We start from the raw sequence: 18,382 nt of genomic DNA on the forward strand, positions 1-18,382 counted from the left end.
GCAGCATGGGAAAGTGTTCAGAGCAGGTCTTTTGGCATTGACAAGTGAATGGTCGTTCATTTTGGTGCGAATAACCCATGTTACGAGTCGAATGGTGTTATTATTCGGGTTGCAACTACGATCACCAATCTAGGTATTCTGATTGACGAGCAGCTCAAAATTACTGAACATTGTTCAGCAGTTGTCTAAAAAAATCTCTTCACATTCTCCTAAGTGATCCTTCCATTTTTTCGGGATTTAGTTTGTCCTGGATTGGAGTATGCTGTCAGGTTTAAGAGACCATACTTACAAAGGGGCATTGGCTTGGCCGAGAGGGGGGTGCAGAGAAGAGCCACGCAAGATCTTGATGGCCCACGGAGGGGTGAGCTTAAGCTGTGAAGAGGGACTTGATTTTTTTGAAAATATTACATTGAAAGAGCACAGATGTCGGGAAGATATAATTGAAATGTTTAAAATTTTCATCAGGATTGATAAAAAATGTACGACGCGTTACCAATACATCGTCAATCAACTGCTTCAAGAAGGTGACACCAGTATCGATTCTACCTCGTGGTGTCACAAGCAATTTCTCTCTAAGTTTTGGATAAATGGAATAGCTTACCTTCAATTCAATTTTATTCAAGCGTAAAAAGTACATATACAATTGAAGGAGTTATACCCAAGGAGCCGCACACACACACACACACAGGAAAGGCTCATACTGGATATTCAATACATAGACAAATCGACTAACGTAAAGTATAAATAATACACAATAGAATAATTATAGGAAAGAAAAAAAAAGGGGGGGGGGTTAAAAAAATATATCACTAAACGATGACAACCATGGTGGTGCTTTGAGTAGTTAACATGGAACGAAAAATTACAAGGTTAAAAAAACAGAAAAGGCGCTGAGGACGTGTAAGCTCAAGGGGGTGTGTGTGTCACACACACCCCCTTGAGCTTACACATCCTTCATGTCACACACACACACTCGAATCCCATTTTAACAATACCGTTATAGCGAAAATCCCGTTTTAACAAATACCGTTATAGCAAAAATCTCGTTTTAACGAATACCGTTATAGCGAAAATCTCGTTTTAACGAACATTTTTCTAATCCTTCAAATAAGTATACATAGGAACAATGCAAACAACCTGCAATTCTTTTATAATGAAATTTTGTTATAATGAAGTGATTTCTCTCCTGTCTCTTGGAGTTCGTTATAACGGGATTCAAATGTATATACCATATTTTAAAAAAAAGTTCAAAAAGTGTTTTTCTATGTTGGTCTCAGATAAGAGATAGGAAATAATTTTTTGTAGGTAGGCAGAGAGACATTTGTATCAAAATTTAAAGGAAATGGATAATAAAACTTTGGAATAATATATGTAAAGTGTTTTCTAGCTATTGTTTTGTGAATTAATGGTAGAGTGTAAGTACTATTTATTGTTGAGGACGAGCGAGTGGTATTAAGGTTGAAGGAAAACTGATTTTTGTGAATGAGCAATAGTGATTTGTAAAAATAAAGATGTCAAAGGTAATATTTGTAGGCAGTTAATAAAGGGCAAATGTAGGTGAGTGATAATCATTAGTTAATAAACCGCAAAATTCTATTTTGAATAGAAATGATTGGTTGAATATTAGTAAGGTAGTCGCTGCCCCAAGCAAGAAGACAGTACATTAGATGGGAATAGTAAAGAGTGTTAATAAAAAGATGTTAGTTGAACATTGTTTTAGGTAATAGAATTTGTTCGCGGGTCATGAATTCTAACACAATTGACACGTTTAAATAGAAATGCGATAAACATATCGGGATAAATTGAGAAGCTATCCACACTTGGATAGGACAACCAATTTTTTCATGGGCAGTATATATTTATATTTTTCATAATTATTGGTTTTTTTATGGCTCTTATTGGGTTGCTGTATTTTTGCTATAGTTTAGTTATGTATTCGACATCAATATTTTTCATGGGCATCTTTTTTTTTCAGTCACCTCATTAGGAATTTGGTCTGTTGTGGTATTTGTATTCAAAAACATACTTTTCTGTAGACTGAAGAAGAAAGAGCAGATTTTGCATGCACAGCAAAGACTCCACCATAAAAGAAGCTAAGAGCACTTGCTGACTGTTCTAATTCTTGTGAAATGAACAATAGGCCTGCATAGAAAAATCCTCTCCACACATATTCTGTTCCAGACAAGTATGTAATAAGAAGACTGAAATATTAAAAACACAGAGTAAAACCTTAGATTATAAATAATGATTTTATAAGCAAGAGAAACAAAAAATTTTAATAAATTTTGACTTGATAAACGAGCAATGTCTCACAATAGAAGTAGTACTTATACCAAAACCTCTTACATAATGACGAAATAATGTACAAATTGTATATTCAAGAAAACCTTCAATAATTTATGGCCTCTTGTTTAATGCCAAGCCCCATCCAACTTCGGGCCCTGCGGACTCACACATTAAGACGCTACTGGCTACTTTCTAATCAATTGACACTACTGGCTACAGAAAGTGGCATCTACAGCACAAGCCCATGATTGTCTTGTCATCTTGCTGCGTGTTAATGCAAGCAGGGGGTTCCAAATGAAAGCCCTGCTCTCTTCTATCATTCCAAAAATCTTACAGACTTTGATGCAAACCTCCTCAATCACTTTCTGACAATTAAAAAAATTGGGGGGGGGGGGGAGATAAAATTTTCTCTTGTGGTATATTTCAGACTACTTTTTGCATTTAAGTGATTAATGAGCTGCAAACCTATCTATGAATGCAGGTCTGTGTAAAAGGCAATGTTTAGACATTTTCCATTAAGAACTCAGTTCCCCTCTCTAGATGAAGCAAATTGGCTATGACATAATTTTAAAAATGTTTATAAAACATATTTCCCAAATTTTTTTTTTATCCATCGACCCCCACCCAACTCTAGCCATCCCATAGGATCCTATACTAAAGTAAGCCATAGCATTTATTACCCGCTCCCCGGGGGCAATACTGCACACTTTGAGAAACACAGATTTAAAGCATCACAATGTGTGATATCTGGCTTGGAGTTTGATGCTAATGATTTTAATTCCGAAAATTAGTTTGCAAATTATAGACATGACGTAGTTGAAATGACAAAATCCGTCCATTTTGAGGATGTAGGAGCCAAACCTGAGGATAAACTGTTATTACTTATGAGAGATCATAAAATTAATGTCTCCTGAATGTAAAGCAATGTGATTGATGAGTCTTGACTTCATTGTTAAGCCAGGCAAACAGCTTTAAACAAAACAATAGCTAATTTTTTTCAATGCTGTCAGAATTACACATTAAAGGAAAATTGTCACATTTCTGAAAGATGGAGATCAGAATTTTCTGGCTTAATACAAATATTTTTAGAGAGACATGGAATGCTGGTCAGTAAAATCAGTTCTGTTAAAAAAAGGTATCAGGCTATAATACAAGTGTATTTGCTATTGATGCATAATAATTCACTCAAAGGTCAAAACACTGGGAAAACCGTAAAATTGAGGCCAAATAAAATAAATTTCAACATTTCAGAAAATAATATGAAGGTTTACATACTCTAACAACAATGGAGGAGAGAATGTCAAAGCAACACTAATAAAGTGAGTAATCACAGCATATGTGAAATTTAAGTAAGAAGCTCTGATTGTAGTGTTCATAAGTTGGATGGCTGAAATCTCTTTTACTTCCTTGGATTCTTTTCCCCTTAAAAAAGAATAAATGAAATAAAACCATATTACAGATAACAAACTTCGAAACAACTAAAAATGGGAAAAAAATAGTTACACATTTATACAAAAATAATTTTTATTGAATTGTACAAACAAGTTGAAAGGCTTGTGAATTTCGCTAAAAATTATGTACTTAAATATGTCCCCTATTCTTATAGATTCATTTCCAACATCGAATCCAGAGCATCTGATCACACAGAATATTTTTTATATGCCACTATATTTGTTTATTTATACACACTAGAAATATACAAATAAAAATTTACCTTTTCATGCAATTCAAAAATCGCTTCCATACATTTTCAGCTCTAAGGCTCTTTGGTAAAGGAACAAAGTCTGTTAGGATGAAAAGCTTCTTTGTCCCAGTAATAATATAACTGCAAAGAAACACAAATTAAGGCCTGAACAGATAGAAAAAAGAAACAATTTATATCTACTTCTTGAAGGAAAAAAAAACAGCACAAGAAGAAATGCCATGCAATGATTTCCATTTGTTCATAAAAATATAACGAAAAGATCTGCTGGCTACAATTGCTTCAACACTTACACTTGTTTAGCGTGCCACACTGAGAAATTAGTGTTCAATCCTACAGACTTTATTTACAAAAAATACACAAAAAAAATAGAATTGGTCATACAGGGTGAACATGATTGGCACATAATGAAAAATGGGTTTTCATAAAAAAGGTGCAATGTGAAAGGGGGAAAAATATCTGTACAGTATATACTTATGTATGAAGACATATAAATTGGGAGAATCGATATAATCAGTTGAGTAATAAATAATAGATGGGTAAAGGGAGGAAAGAAAAAAATACTTGTTATACCATTGTGGCAACGAGCGGTGGGTAGTTTATGCATCAAATTAGAGGCAATAAGTATAATTTGAATAATTAAGCTACTGGCATAAAAAGGCAAAATACTTAACACATTGTTGACTGGCATTTTTTCTCAGAGTTTATCTCATGTCACCAGCTATTATTCCAGAATTGGATGTGGAAGTGAAACAATGTAAATAAACTTTTTTATAATAGTTTAATATATAAATGAATTGTTTAATGTTTCATTTTTGATTTTTTTCATTTTTAACTTGACAGGTTTTATTAGCTAAATATTTATAAAAGAGAAATATTTTTAATCATTTATCATTTTTGTCGCACCACTGTCATTTTCTGCACATGAAGGCTAATTAGACCGGGACCTACAATTTTTTGGCAACCCAAAGGATCCTATACTAAACACATAGCTTCTACCAACGACCTCTTCCTTTCCACCAGTTCTAATTCACCTCCCTCCCCCTGTAGCCTCATATACCTAGGGATCAACATCCTTAATTGCCTGACAAAAATCCTCTTCGAACCAAAATTACTGGCATCCGTAGGAAAAAATAAAATCAAACGCATCCTTTCCGAAAAACACTAAGAGTGAGGTTTTGAGAAGGAATTTTCTAAAATTTATAGCACCTCGGATTATCAAAAACTTTGCCTATCGAGACTCTGCTGTACTTACCAAACCTTCAACTGTACAAACAAAAATAACAAACCAATCTGTCATAGAAGTTTTACAATAACAAGTGAAAACTTTAAGGCATTAAGTCAAAGTTAGGGACCATTCAAGTATTACGTTAGCAGATTTTCAGCAATTTTTGACCCCCCCCCCCCCCTTGTCAGCAAAATTTCGTCAGCAGCTTAGAATATTTCATATCTTCAAAAAGGGGTGGTTGATTTTTAACCCCCCCCCCCCGCCATCAAAAGTCTGTAAATCCGAAACCCCCCTTCGATGCTGACGTAACACTTGAATGACCCCTTAATAATTAAAAAATCACCAAAGCAAATATCGATGGCTTAGTTTAAAAAGCAACTCAGAAAATTACATTTTTGAGTTATGCAGACCATGATAACGATGGAAAATGCATCTACGTATTATAAAACAGCAATAACTCCCAACTCTGCTTATACGCTCCCTGCTGTAATTAAATCAGAGTTTATTTCCATTCAGTTCGACACAAAATGAATCGTTAAAATGCAGATATCTCAAAATATATAACTTTAAGCTGTTGTCTTTTTGAACTTGGAACGGAGAGACTGTATTATAAAAAAAAAGGCAGAAGTGAAAGTAAGAGATTAATGTTTAGATGCTTACTGATTGAACCAATGGAATGTGATGAAAGAAAAGAAAGGAGCCTCCTCAAATGGATCCTGCATTAAAAAAGAAAAAAATATTTTTTTTTATCTTTCGAAATTTGATTAACATACTAATTCACTATTGGATGAATGCTTGAAATCAATTCAATGAAATGTAAAACGTGAAAGCTTTCATATAAATCTTAATGGGCTCTAACAGTGGGTCAATTTTAGTGGATTATGAACGATTTTCTCAAGGAAAAGGAGGTTTTTATTTTTTCTTGAAGGATTTCGTTGTTTTTTTTTAGTGTAGGAACACTGAATCTCAGCTCAAAAAGCTTTGTGTATGACAGTGAGTTGGAACAAACTGCATACACTATATTGATAGAACTCCCCCTTCCCATAAACTAAGCTATTATGTTGTATTTCAATCAATTTTCACATCATTTATATCACAGTAGCGTAACTTATCAAATTTTGTTACAATAAATTTTTTCATGCAACTAAGTTTTTGCCAGAACATTTTTGTCAATTTACTTTAAATAAAAAATTATTCCCCTATGACAATTTTTTTTAAAAACGCGACTTCATTAGAGACCCTACTGCATATTATCTGATAATCATCCGGAAGCATTCTTCAAAAGTTTCCTGGCACAATTGTCATTTGTTGACAAGAAGGGAAACCTTATAATACACACACAGAGAAAAAAAGAAATAATTATTTAAGAAGGTACCTCCGTAAATTTTCGAGTAACAACATCAGAGAATAATGAAAGAATGAATTGCACATAAATAAGTGGGAAATATATCACATCAATAACATTCTTTGGAGTTTGTTCAGCTGAGTAAGGCTGTAGAAAAATGCAAAAAAAAAAATTAACATATGGCAACAAGTAATAATCATTATTTATGATAATCAGAATAAAAAAAGATTTGCAATCAAATTCTTATTACACTTAAATTCATCTAATTTTTCAAGAGTAATTGAAAGCTTCATGTTAATAAAGAAATATTCATCTTAAGCTAGTGGGGGGGGGGGGATTCAAACTTTTGCCACCCGTGACTTCATTGCCTAAGTCAACGTTCATTCGAAGCTCCCCAAATTGTCTAATAAAGAACAAAATGTCAAAAGTTTCGATTTATAAGCTATCGTAATTCGTTCATAAACATACTCTTAATCCGAATCACTCATATAGCAAAGCAAACGTCCCTATAAGAAATAATGAAAACTCAAATGATTCGTTCTACAACCATCTCTCTCACACCAACTGCAATGCTTTTACAATACAAAGAATATTCAGAGTGTTTTGAGAATTTTCAGATATAAATTGCAGGTTAATTTGTTTAATATTGTTGTATTTTTACCTTTTTTTTCTATTGTAGGCTCAATATTTTCTGGGATGATACAGTAGAGCAGGAGTTCGAAAACTGTGCGTTATAATGCCCTAGTGAGGCACCAACCTTTATCAGGACAGCCGCGAGGGAAAAGGTTCGACCCCTGCAGTAGTGAAAGGGGTGTCGTTTTGAAATTCAATTAACTCAGAAGAGTCGTGGCAGACCCTTGTGGTAAAAACGACTTGAGAATCTTTCACAGGCTTGTGCTTTCAGGAAAATGATTTTTAAAAAAAAACAGAAAAATGCTTGGGTCTGGCTCCTGAACTCATTGAGACTTTTCCTGCAGTGGGAGAAAGAACTGTCTGCTTTGTTCACATCACGTCATACCCACCAGACAACATCAATATGCAAAGCTTCATAGACAATGCTCGTTTAATGGGTCAAAATTTTATTAAAAATAGTGTCAAAACTTTTTTTCTGGTCTTGCTAAACACTCGTGAACAGAATTATTCGTTATCCAAAAAGTTTTACTGTGTACTCTATAATTTCTTTTTTCTACATTAACTTCCAAGAGTCCATATACATTTTTTTTGCATTTAAACTTGAGAATCTACGACTACTACTTTATCAGAGTAGTGACTATCACAAAACTATGTCATCATTTATAACCAATAAATTTTATAATAACCAATAAATTTTATAAATGTCATAGAAACACAGTTGATGGTTCAATGCTAATCTATGTTCTTACCTTGTAAAAAATGGTAATGAAAGTGGATCTATGGATGATTATGCCACACACACTCATGAGGAGCCAAAATAATGTTAATACTGTTGATGATTTTACGGCACGCTTTTTATTAACCATGATCAATGAAAGGACAAGTACCTAGAATGAATTCTTACAGTAAGCCATAGTCACAACATATCACAAGTTCCAACATAATCAAAATATATTTATAAGTTTAAGGTAGGAGCCACATTGGTGCATGTTACACAACTTGCTAAAATTTTCAAAAATGAATCTTGAACAGTTGAAAGGCAATTCCACTTTACAGAATTCAATTGAAACATTCTTTTCACATCTGAATCAAAACTATTAAAAAACCTTTTTTTCGATCGATTTGTGCGTTTATAAAGCGCCAAAATGTCCTTTAAAAAGAAATAATTTTGGTCTATACCTTTACTACGATCATTTCAGTTAGATACACATGTATACCTCTGTACATGTCCAGTGAGTATACATGTCCAGTGAGTGCACGTTGTGTCTCGCAGACCCATACTGAATCATATCTATATACATGAAATTGATTTTGTGCATGTATGTGTGTTTTCTATCTACAGGGTATCCTGTAAGTCCTAGCACGGCCATTATCTCATCAGCCGTCCAGCGTAGAGGTTCAATTTGAAAAATGCTCAACAGGTGTTAAAAAATTACCCTGTACCAGTTAGGAGAGTGAAAATACAGTGAGCGACAAAATAAAAAATATATAAATTTTTATACGGTCCCAGTGTGCTGTCTCTCCTCATAAAACATGGAATTTTTTGTTTGTAAGTGCAATATTAAAAGAGATATTCTCTCAAATTCAAAAAAGAGGAAATTTGGGAAAGAACAGCGTTAAATGCAAGTAAAATTATTTTTTGCTGTTCTTTCCAGAATTTCCTTCGTTTTTCGAATATCTCTGAATATTGCACTTAGAAATATGGAATTTTTTTAGCATCAGGAGAGACAGGGCAACAACTTTCTAAGTGGAAGTTAGAGCATAGGGGGAACACCATATAAAAATTTAGATTTTTTGCTTTGTTACACACTGTATTTTCACTCTCAAACTAATACGGGGTAATTTTTGAACACCTGTTCTCAGCATTTTTAAATTAGAGTCATACCTCTTTGATAAACGGTTGATGAGATAAAGACTGTATTAGCATTAACAGTACACCCTGTATATCTACAAAATTTTAGAATGATCTCTTTAAAATTTTGCATACACACCAAACTGAGAACTGGAATTGAGCAATAGACTACTTTAAAAGTTTGTCAGAGCTGGGCAAATGCCCGAAAAACTCTGTCACTGTTTTGAGTTCTAAATAAATTTTATTTTTGAGTCATAATTTTGATTATCGCAATGCAGATTGTGCATGTACATATATTGGTAGAAGTTTATCTTACCTACAGCCACTAGATATAGATTATCCTCATTCCAGCCACCTTAACTTACCTACACCATGTTGGCATAGGCAGAGATAGATATGGAAGTCTGGGGGGGGGGCACAGTCATTATTGCTGGGAGGAGGCACAATGATGATGATGTCAACTCATATATATGCATATATACATTAGATCAGTCGACTCTACATTTGATGCTGGGGGGTTTATTATGCCCCCCGTATTTCCACCCATGCATGTTGGGCATAAACACCGGAACCTGAGGACTCTGGGTGCTTGCCCCCCCCCCCCACCAATAACTTTGTAAGAGGACTTAGCGGCCCCCAAAAAAATTCATGGATATACAATGTAAATTGTATTATACAATGCATGTCCCCCATGTGGACAATCCTGAATCTTGCAAATGTGGGACACCCAGCAAGTATGCTCAAAGATGAAAAACTGGACAGCAGAAACACATTGAATAAAAATTCATAACAAATAAATTCTAAGAGTACCTGTCATACTAAACATAGGTTTGGCAGCCTACAAGATGATCATTCATGAGAAAAGGATTGCTTAAAAGTTGAAACAATTTTCACACAATGATTGAAATATGGAATATAATTTCTTTAGTTTTTGAAAAGCGCTCGGATGCCATTCTTGGTGTGCATGGTATCAAGAATGCTGGCACGCATGCAGCGGATTGGCAACCCCTGATTTAAACACTGTCTTTCAGTATGTTGATATATTTATTATTACACCTCTTCAGCTACATTATGAACATAAAATGAAAATTAATCATTGCTGTAACATTTAAAGAGTAAATTTCGAATTGACAGTCATGGATTACTCATAGCATATCAAAGCAAAAACTGAATGATAAAAACAATAAAAAGAATTTTCTCAACGTACTTGAAATGGACCTCATAATATGAAAATATAAGTATTCATATCTCATTTTAAAATAACTATGTCAATTAACTGAAAAAAAAATGCAGCTTGACTGCATGGTTGTGTCGCACAGACCCATCTTTTAATAGTTCCGGTTAAAAAATAGCCCTACACCCAAAGTTAAAACAGTGATAAAAAAGTTTAAATGGAAAATTAACAAGAATTTAAAGAACATTATTACAGTGTATGCGAGAAATATATGGGCATGGGTCATACCGACTCAATCCATGTGTGCACTACTTCACCAAACACCAATTCTGGCCATATATCGCTATATTGCAATTTACTACCATTAATGAGATAGGTTGGAAATGAAAGCGTTGTCTATCGGTGGTCGCCTAAAGTTCGATTACGGAAAATACCTTACCTATATTTCCTCCCTCAGATTCGAACCCGAGACCATAACAGACCACGGTAGTGGATGAGCATCTTACCACCACGCCACTCGGGCACGCCCATGTGTGCACTGAAGGGTTAACTTTAAAATATATTCATTAAAAACTAAAACTGAAGGAGCGATACGTTTCTCGGAACAAAAAAAACACTACTGAATTGAAAATCATGTTTTCAAAAAAAAAAAAAAAAACAAGTGCAGTGATCCTCATTCATGATTTTTTCCTCCTTCACTTTCAGGTTTTCGGGGATGGCTCGCTTTGTGATAAATGCAGTGAAGATCTCATTAATAAGTGCTCACCAATGAATGCATATGACTTGTTCAATTGACTTTGACTTGTTAACAAATAGAATCCAATGACAGCATTGCACATAGTTTTGTCAAAGTATATACTCACATGAACAACAATTTTTGAACAACTGCTAAAATACATTGCTGTTTCTGGCATATACGAGCCTATATGCCTCTGAATTGACAGGACCATAAGCTCTGAAACACTTAAGCCTATCAGAATCACAGACAGGACCTGTGAAAAAATTTAAAAAGAAATTCAGTGAAAGTTTAGTCATTGTGGAAATATTTATTGAAGAGAAGCAACAGGACAAGATATGAATTGTTTAATACAGAATGCATCAAAAGCTCATTAAAACTTTAAAAGTTAATTTCAAGAGGAACACAAAAAATGATTTTAAAAAAAAATAGAGATTTGCACAAATGGGATCAGAGGGAGATCAGTATTTTTTTTAAATACAGGCAAAACTGTTCCAAAAGTCAATGACAGACAGCGCTGAGATGTAATATTTGATGCGGATTTATACAAATCAGGCCATCAACAATTGGATGGATGCATGTAGGGTTTTACCGGACATTTATTTCCTCATTTTCAGGTTACCAGAATTATATTTCTTTCCTAGAAAACAAAAACTGCATGGTTTAGCCGTGCGATTTTCATTATCATTGGTGTGTGTGTGTATGTTTTCTTTTTTTCCCAAACAGATTTCCTTCCAAAAAAAAATGTTTGCAACAGCTTTACCCAATCACCGTCAAAATTTGCAGAAAACTAGAACCTATGTTAGTGCTAAGCAGGACGGACGCTACTCTCACCAATGTGGAGACAGTCCAGAAAAAGCTCAGGAAAAAGAAGGCAGCAACATCTATCTTGAGAATACCATTGTTTGCTCAGCAATACGGTGCACAGGTTCGGGGTTATCGAATGCCTCTGAGCAAAGTAATATATTCCAGGGACCTCCATCCTACATGGCTGGAATTATCATCCTGTCAATTTACATTGTTTTCATTTCAAATTCGTAGCACAAGATCTCATCTTCTGTAGTCTTTCTATATGCACCTGAGTCCCCGACCCTGATGAATGATGTATCGAAACAGCATATTTTCCTTCTTCAATTCTGAAGTGAACAAAATGGGGGAAATAACACACACTCAATTACCCAATTTCTTTTTACCCAGCATCAAAACACATACCCGAAAGAAAAATGCTCAAAGTGGTTGTTTTGGTTAGGATAGAGTTACTAGATTCAAAGACAAAGTAGAATGTCTGTGCACACATCTTTAGTGACTTCACTTATCCCAATCTCCCCAATAGATGGCACCACTATTTGGACTAATGAAACCGGTCAAGACAATAATTTTCCCAAAAAGAACAGCTAAAACGAAGAAACAATAAATTCTGGAAATTGACAGGGATTGGTGCATAGGCGGAGATAGACTTGGAAGTCTGGGTGGGCAGAGTCATTATTGCAGGGGGGGGGGCACAATGATGATGTCAACTCATATATGCATATGTACATGAGATCAGTCGACTCCATATTTGATGCTGGAGGGGCAATGTCCCCCATGCTGCCCCCCCCCCATATCTCCTCCCATGAATTCATGTGAGGAAAAAAACACAAAAACACTCATATTAATGAAGAAATATATGTTTCAAAGTGGAGAAAAAAAAATTTCCCCACAAAAAATGAAAAATAATTCCTAAAAGCTGAAAAAGGAAGACAAAAAGGTGAATCTTCCGAAACGTAAGAGGACACTTGAAATGACATCAAAAAGGAGGTCGGTTAGAAGGAAACAAGAAGTATTGTTCTTTGTTGGCATAGTGGTACCATCTGTTGTCAAGACTTGTAAGTGACAAGTGTGTGCGCACAAGCATCCTTTAGAAAAAATTTTATATAAATGTGGAAAATTTTAAAATTGTTATATATATAAAATCACTTCAAATATTTTTTTCCAAATAAGCACAGAATATGAACAAATTAAAATTTAGAAATTTCACAAAGAAAAGAAAACTTTTTTACCAATTTTGTTACCACGGTTCCCAACCAAGGAAAGGGTTGATTTGCACGATGCCTCAATGTTATCCATAAGTTTATGATTATTATCACAGAAAATAAACAGCAAGGCGTCGAAACAAAAATGGACTGCTGGAAACATTGCGTGAAGTCCGGGCTGTCTGTATACCAAGTTAAATTGCTATCCTGGAAACACAAAAAAAAGGTTATTTCAACTAAAATTCTAACACTTTCAGGTTATACCTGGGAAAAAATTGAACATAACATGTACAACCTCTTTTAACCAGCCCCTTCACAGGTAAACCGATTCCAGACAAAATCAAGTTAAACGAAAGAGTTTGAATCCAATGCTGAATTAACCTTTAATTGTGGGCCTATACAGTCAACCCTCAGTTTACGAACATCGCGGTTTGCAAGCAATTCAGATAATGAACAGCAAAAAAATAATAATTTGGTTAACGACCCAGTCTCGGTTTACGAACATGTAAAGCAGAATAAATCCCAAGGGAAGCCTCTTTCAGAAGTCTGATGAATTGCATATTCAGAAGAATCATCCCGGAGTCTCGAGCCGGAGTCCTGTGTCTGCCCTACCTCTTAACAGGGCCGTCTTAAGAGCATCATGGGTTCTCTGGGACGAGTGACTTTTCTGAGGCTTTACTTGGAAAATTCTTAAAAATTTAAAACGGTTCCTATTTTTTGTGAGGGAACCCTTTCTCTTGAGGCCCGGACGGGCCTATGAGTTAAGATGGCACTGCTCCTTTTAGAGGGGGCATGTCCTGGAGTTCACAAAGACAGAACATGAATGAAACTGCGGTTTGCAGATTTCTCTATTCAGAGAGGTTTTGGAAATGAACAGAACCAGCGTTAACTATAGCTGGAAGATCACTAAAAATTTTACATAATCTTTAATACTTTTTTTTTAAATTAAAAAAAAAAGATACAGTAAAACCTCGATATAATGGTACTCTGCTCACCAAGAAAAAATAATCGCTGTAGAGGGATTATCACACTCTATTGAGAGGCGTCAGTTTAACGTTAGACCATGTGCATTTCCAAACTATTGTTGTGGAGTTATCATGCGTGCAAACTGTTTTTAATGGGGGGTTTTTTTTGAACATTTCTATATAAGGAAGTTTTTTTTATTGTGTTAAAATGTAAGAGACCCCCCTTAAGGCAAATAGAGTTTGCACACAGGGCCGCAACTAGATGCCTGATCAGCCGGGACAAGCATGCATTTTGGCACCCCCTTGTGATGTTCAAGGTGTCAAAAGAAAAATTCGCACCCCCTCTGGTACAGTGCCTGGGATACTAGACCACCGGTTCCCCCCCCCCCCCAGTTGTGGCTCTGCTTGGCTAGCACAGTGAAACTGTTAAATGTAAATTCAAGAGACTGAAATCTTTTTCCATTCTTAACAGGTTTTAGTTTTATAAAAAGGTGCACATAAAAGTATATAAGCAGTGATTTATTCCTATCGTTTTGCGAAACTTCAATTTTGAGAACATCATCCCAATTACTATAAACCAACAAGTATTAACCCACACACACAGAGATGCATATCATTATTTTGAATTTTTTTCATATTTGTTGTTTCAAATTACTCTATGCATTTCAAATTTCATATTGAATGCCGTAACAGTTAAACTTCAATATTAAACGTTCTGAATGGCAATAGAATTAATACATACCTTTGTCAAAAATGTAAATAAATATTAATAACAATATTAAATTAATATTAATAACAATTTTAAATTAATATTAATAACAATATTAAATTAATATAATATTAAATTAATATTAATATTATTTTTTAAATATTTAAAAAATGAGGATTCTCAAACTTTCTCTACCAGTGGAGCCCAAGAACAGTTGAACAAAGATTCTCTTTTTTTTCGAAAAACCTTTGTTGGGACTGCAACTTTGTGACGTCCCTAACAAAAGCTGACAGCGCACTGTTTGAGGCGTAATGATTTGAAATTTAAAAAAAAAATTAATTACGTACATTTAAAAATATGTAGTGACAATGAGATCAACAACCAATAAAGTTTGTGAAAGAAATATTCTATATCTGGTAACACTTAAATTTTGCTTTTTTTCTGCCTCTATGAACTCCATTTTTGTGTTCAAAAATTGATTCCCTAGCCCTGACAGCCCTTCCACTATGGTTCCCTGCATAAATATAGGGCAGTGGTCCTGGAGACACCTGTAATACTTTCCACTGGGCAGCGGGAACTATTGTCAAAATTTATTGCCGAATGTCGTCCTTATTACCATGAAATAGTATTTGGTCATTCACAGGTACCAGTGTGCAGTGCCATCTAGGCACTGCCCCAGGGCCTCAAGAACTGAGGAAGCCTCATACGAATGCAATCCAGTTAAAATTTGAGAGTAAGCATGTAAATTAATTAATACGAACAAGCATTTCTAGCCAGATAGTACCTCAAAAATATTATGTTGCCCTGGGGTAGGGGGGTTTTGATGCTCTTAAGAGAACGAGGGACATTCAAATGAAAATTGCTTAGTACTGTGCATTTCTTGCTAAAAATGCTTTAATGAAATTTCAGTAGCAATATAAGAACAATTTCAGATCTCTTTGTAGAAACACATATTTTTTAAACTAACTTGTGTGTGTGTGGCACATTGTTTAGACACTAAAAGGTGTTAAACTGGAACGGGTTTTTTTGTCCCCGCCTTTGAAATTTCACTGAAAAACATAATTTTTTGTTTATTGGGCTCTGTAGGCATATATCAATGATTTGTAGCATCCGTTTTTACTGTGTGATTTTATTTTCTTGCTAATTTTGGAAAAAAAAGTTGAAAATTATGAAAAATTTGATACAAATACAGTTTATATTTTTTTTATTCATTAATGGTTTCTCATAATACAAAATACATGCTACAAAACCAAACATATATGTCTACAGAGTAAAATTAAGAAAAAATTAATGCTTTTCAGTGAAATTTGAGACGCCGGGGACAAAAAATTACCAATAAATGGCCGTTCCAGTTTGGCGCCTTTTGTGGTGTCTAAATAAAGCACCAAGCTTGTTGAAATAATTTTCTTTTTTAAACTAAGATATGAAATTTAAAGATATCTCTTCACAACACATCCAGCTTTCTGCATATTTAATTTTTTTTTATCAAGATGGTTATTTTTTAAAAGAGGGAAAAACTCATGTCACTACCGGGAGTCGAACCCGGGTCTCTCTTTTGCCGGACGAGTGCTCTCACCACTAAGCTACGAAGGAGATACAGATTTTCCTTTATTGGAGCATATATATACTGAACGGGACCGTGTAATGGACTGGCACGATCAGCTAATAGCTCAGACGACAATATCGTGAATCCATTGCACGGTCCCGTTCGGCATATATATGCTCCAATGAAGGAAAACTTCCATCTCCTCTGTAGCTCAGTGGTGAGAGCGCTCGTCCGGCAAACGAGGGGTCTGTGTTCGATCATCACCTCCTAGAAATAGGCCTCTGCACTCTGCTTGTGACGTCAGTAAGTAGTCTATTTTCCCTAAAACATTCCCTAATTAAGTAGTCTAATGTTCAGGGGGAAAAAAAATTCCCTGCTCGTGCTAGTATCAATGTTGTGAGGAAAAGAAATGATCGAGCTCAGAATTGGCGATTTCTATGCCCCACATCCAATCACTATGCGGCTTTTGTGAGGCAATCAGGAAGATTCGACGCCAAAATAAGAAGAAACGAAATACGATGCCGTGTGGCAAACTTGCTAGGTAGTCTGAATGACGTTTATGGCAAATCACACTGAAATACTGAAAGGAGCATTACGAAAGAATCGTGATAATTCATGATTACAAGTTAATTTTATTCATGGTTATTCCTAATCGTGGTACATTACACAAATAATTCAATATAGAATATCAAGGACACTTACAGTACACGAGGATTTATACAGAAAAAGGTCACTCATAATAATCAATAAGGAAATTTGGTCAAATCACCCATCATCACCTTTCACTGGAGCTTAAGGTAACCCTGGAAGACACATCGTCAGGGTTTATTTATCTTCAGTTTCCCCGAGAGTGTGTTGTGTTCACATTTTAACACGCGACTTCAAACAAGGCTGTAAAAAATTTCTTAATACAGCTTTGTATGAAACCGGAAACCGTCCGCAAAACGTGGTCAGTCCTAACTCTATATCGATTAAACCTCCCATGATTGGTTGAGTATGATCGCCTGACAACCAACAAGGACGCTCATTGGCTCTGAGTGCACGTTTTGAAAAACGTCACTCTTCCTATTCAAAGGTTTTTAACCGCTGGCTGATGCAAAGATGTATTTTAAAAAGGGGCCATTGAAGTATTACGTCATCATCGATAGGGGGGGGGGGGAGGGGTTTCCGATTTGCAGATTTTTTATGACAAGGGGGGGGGTTTGGATAATGCTTACGTCATCAACCACCCTTTATGAAAATATGAGTTAGGATTCAGAGGGGCAGAGCTGATGACGAAATTTTGCTGACAAGGGGGAGGGGGGGTCAAAAAATGGCTAAAAATTTGCTTACGTAATACTTGAACGGCCCCAAAGAGAAAATTCAGCTGCTTGAAGGAAAATTGAACCCACGTCCTTTCACTTTCCGGGTGAACGCACTCGACTGCAGAGGCTACGAACATCTCAATCTTTCCTTGGGGCTCGTGTGCACTGAACTGGACCGTACATGGACGGTCGGACACAAAGCAGGCCAAATCTCACAATTGCTGATGATGCCACCCATAGGCGTACGCAGATTTTTTTCCCTCCTGGGGGGGGGGTTACGTTTTTTCCTGCAAAATAACACTATAATCTTGGCTCAAGGGGGGTTTAGAACTCCCAAACCTCCCCTTTACGTACGCCAATGATGCCACCAGATGGCGACTTGACCGAGGACGACGTCACTTTCCGTTATCAATACAAAGGTTTTTAACAGCTGGCTGATGCGAAGATTATTTTGGAAAGAGAAAATTCAACTGCTCCTGCAGCGAATCGAACCCACGTCCTTTCACTTTCCAAGTGAACGCCCTAGACCACCAGCAGGGCCGTCTTAAGAGTATCATGGGCCCCCGGGCCAATTGATGTTTCTGAGGCCCTACCAAACAAATTTCGAAAATTTCAACCATATTTCATTTTTGTGAGGCCCCTCTTCGCTTGAGGCCCGCGGGCCGTGCCTTAAGACGGCACTGACCACCAGATGACAGAGGCAACGAACATCTCAATTTTTCGTTGGAGCTCTACACTGAACGAGGCCGTACATGGACGGTCGGACCTAACTCAGGCTAAAGCCAATAATTTTCCTATTGTCTGAAACGTGTGATCATAGGTTGCACAATCGTGTGCGTATCTTACTACAAGAAAAATGCGTCGTAGAATTCCTGCGAGGGAAAAAACCT

At 35.8% G+C, this 18,382-nt stretch overlaps 1 protein-coding gene across 1 annotated transcript in view; it reads right to left on the reverse strand.

The window, feature by feature from the left end:
- The window catches only part of LOC149086695 (ATP-binding cassette sub-family C member 1-like), a 53,681-nt gene that overhangs the window by 30,409 nt on the left and 4,890 nt on the right, over positions 1 to 18,382 (reverse strand). The window contains exons 3-10 of the mRNA XM_089231051.1: positions 12,996 to 13,175; positions 11,084 to 11,212; positions 7,944 to 8,081; positions 6,592 to 6,708; positions 5,877 to 5,932; positions 4,001 to 4,111; positions 3,562 to 3,708; positions 2,027 to 2,201 (exon numbers count right to left, since the gene is read on the reverse strand). Coding sequence (XP_089087177.1) covers positions 2,027 to 2,201; positions 3,562 to 3,708; positions 4,001 to 4,111; positions 5,877 to 5,932; positions 6,592 to 6,708; positions 7,944 to 8,081; positions 11,084 to 11,212; positions 12,996 to 13,175 — 1,053 coding nt within the window. The remainder of the gene's footprint in view (positions 1 to 2,026; positions 2,202 to 3,561; positions 3,709 to 4,000; positions 4,112 to 5,876; positions 5,933 to 6,591; positions 6,709 to 7,943; positions 8,082 to 11,083; positions 11,213 to 12,995; positions 13,176 to 18,382) is intronic.

This window comes from Pholcus phalangioides, unplaced genomic scaffold, assembly GCF_987345545.1.
Source record: "Pholcus phalangioides strain wild (caught in Gottingen) unplaced genomic scaffold, Ppha-v1.0 ptg000004l_1, whole genome shotgun sequence".
NCBI classification, from domain to species: domain Eukaryota; kingdom Metazoa; phylum Arthropoda; class Arachnida; order Araneae; family Pholcidae; genus Pholcus; species Pholcus phalangioides.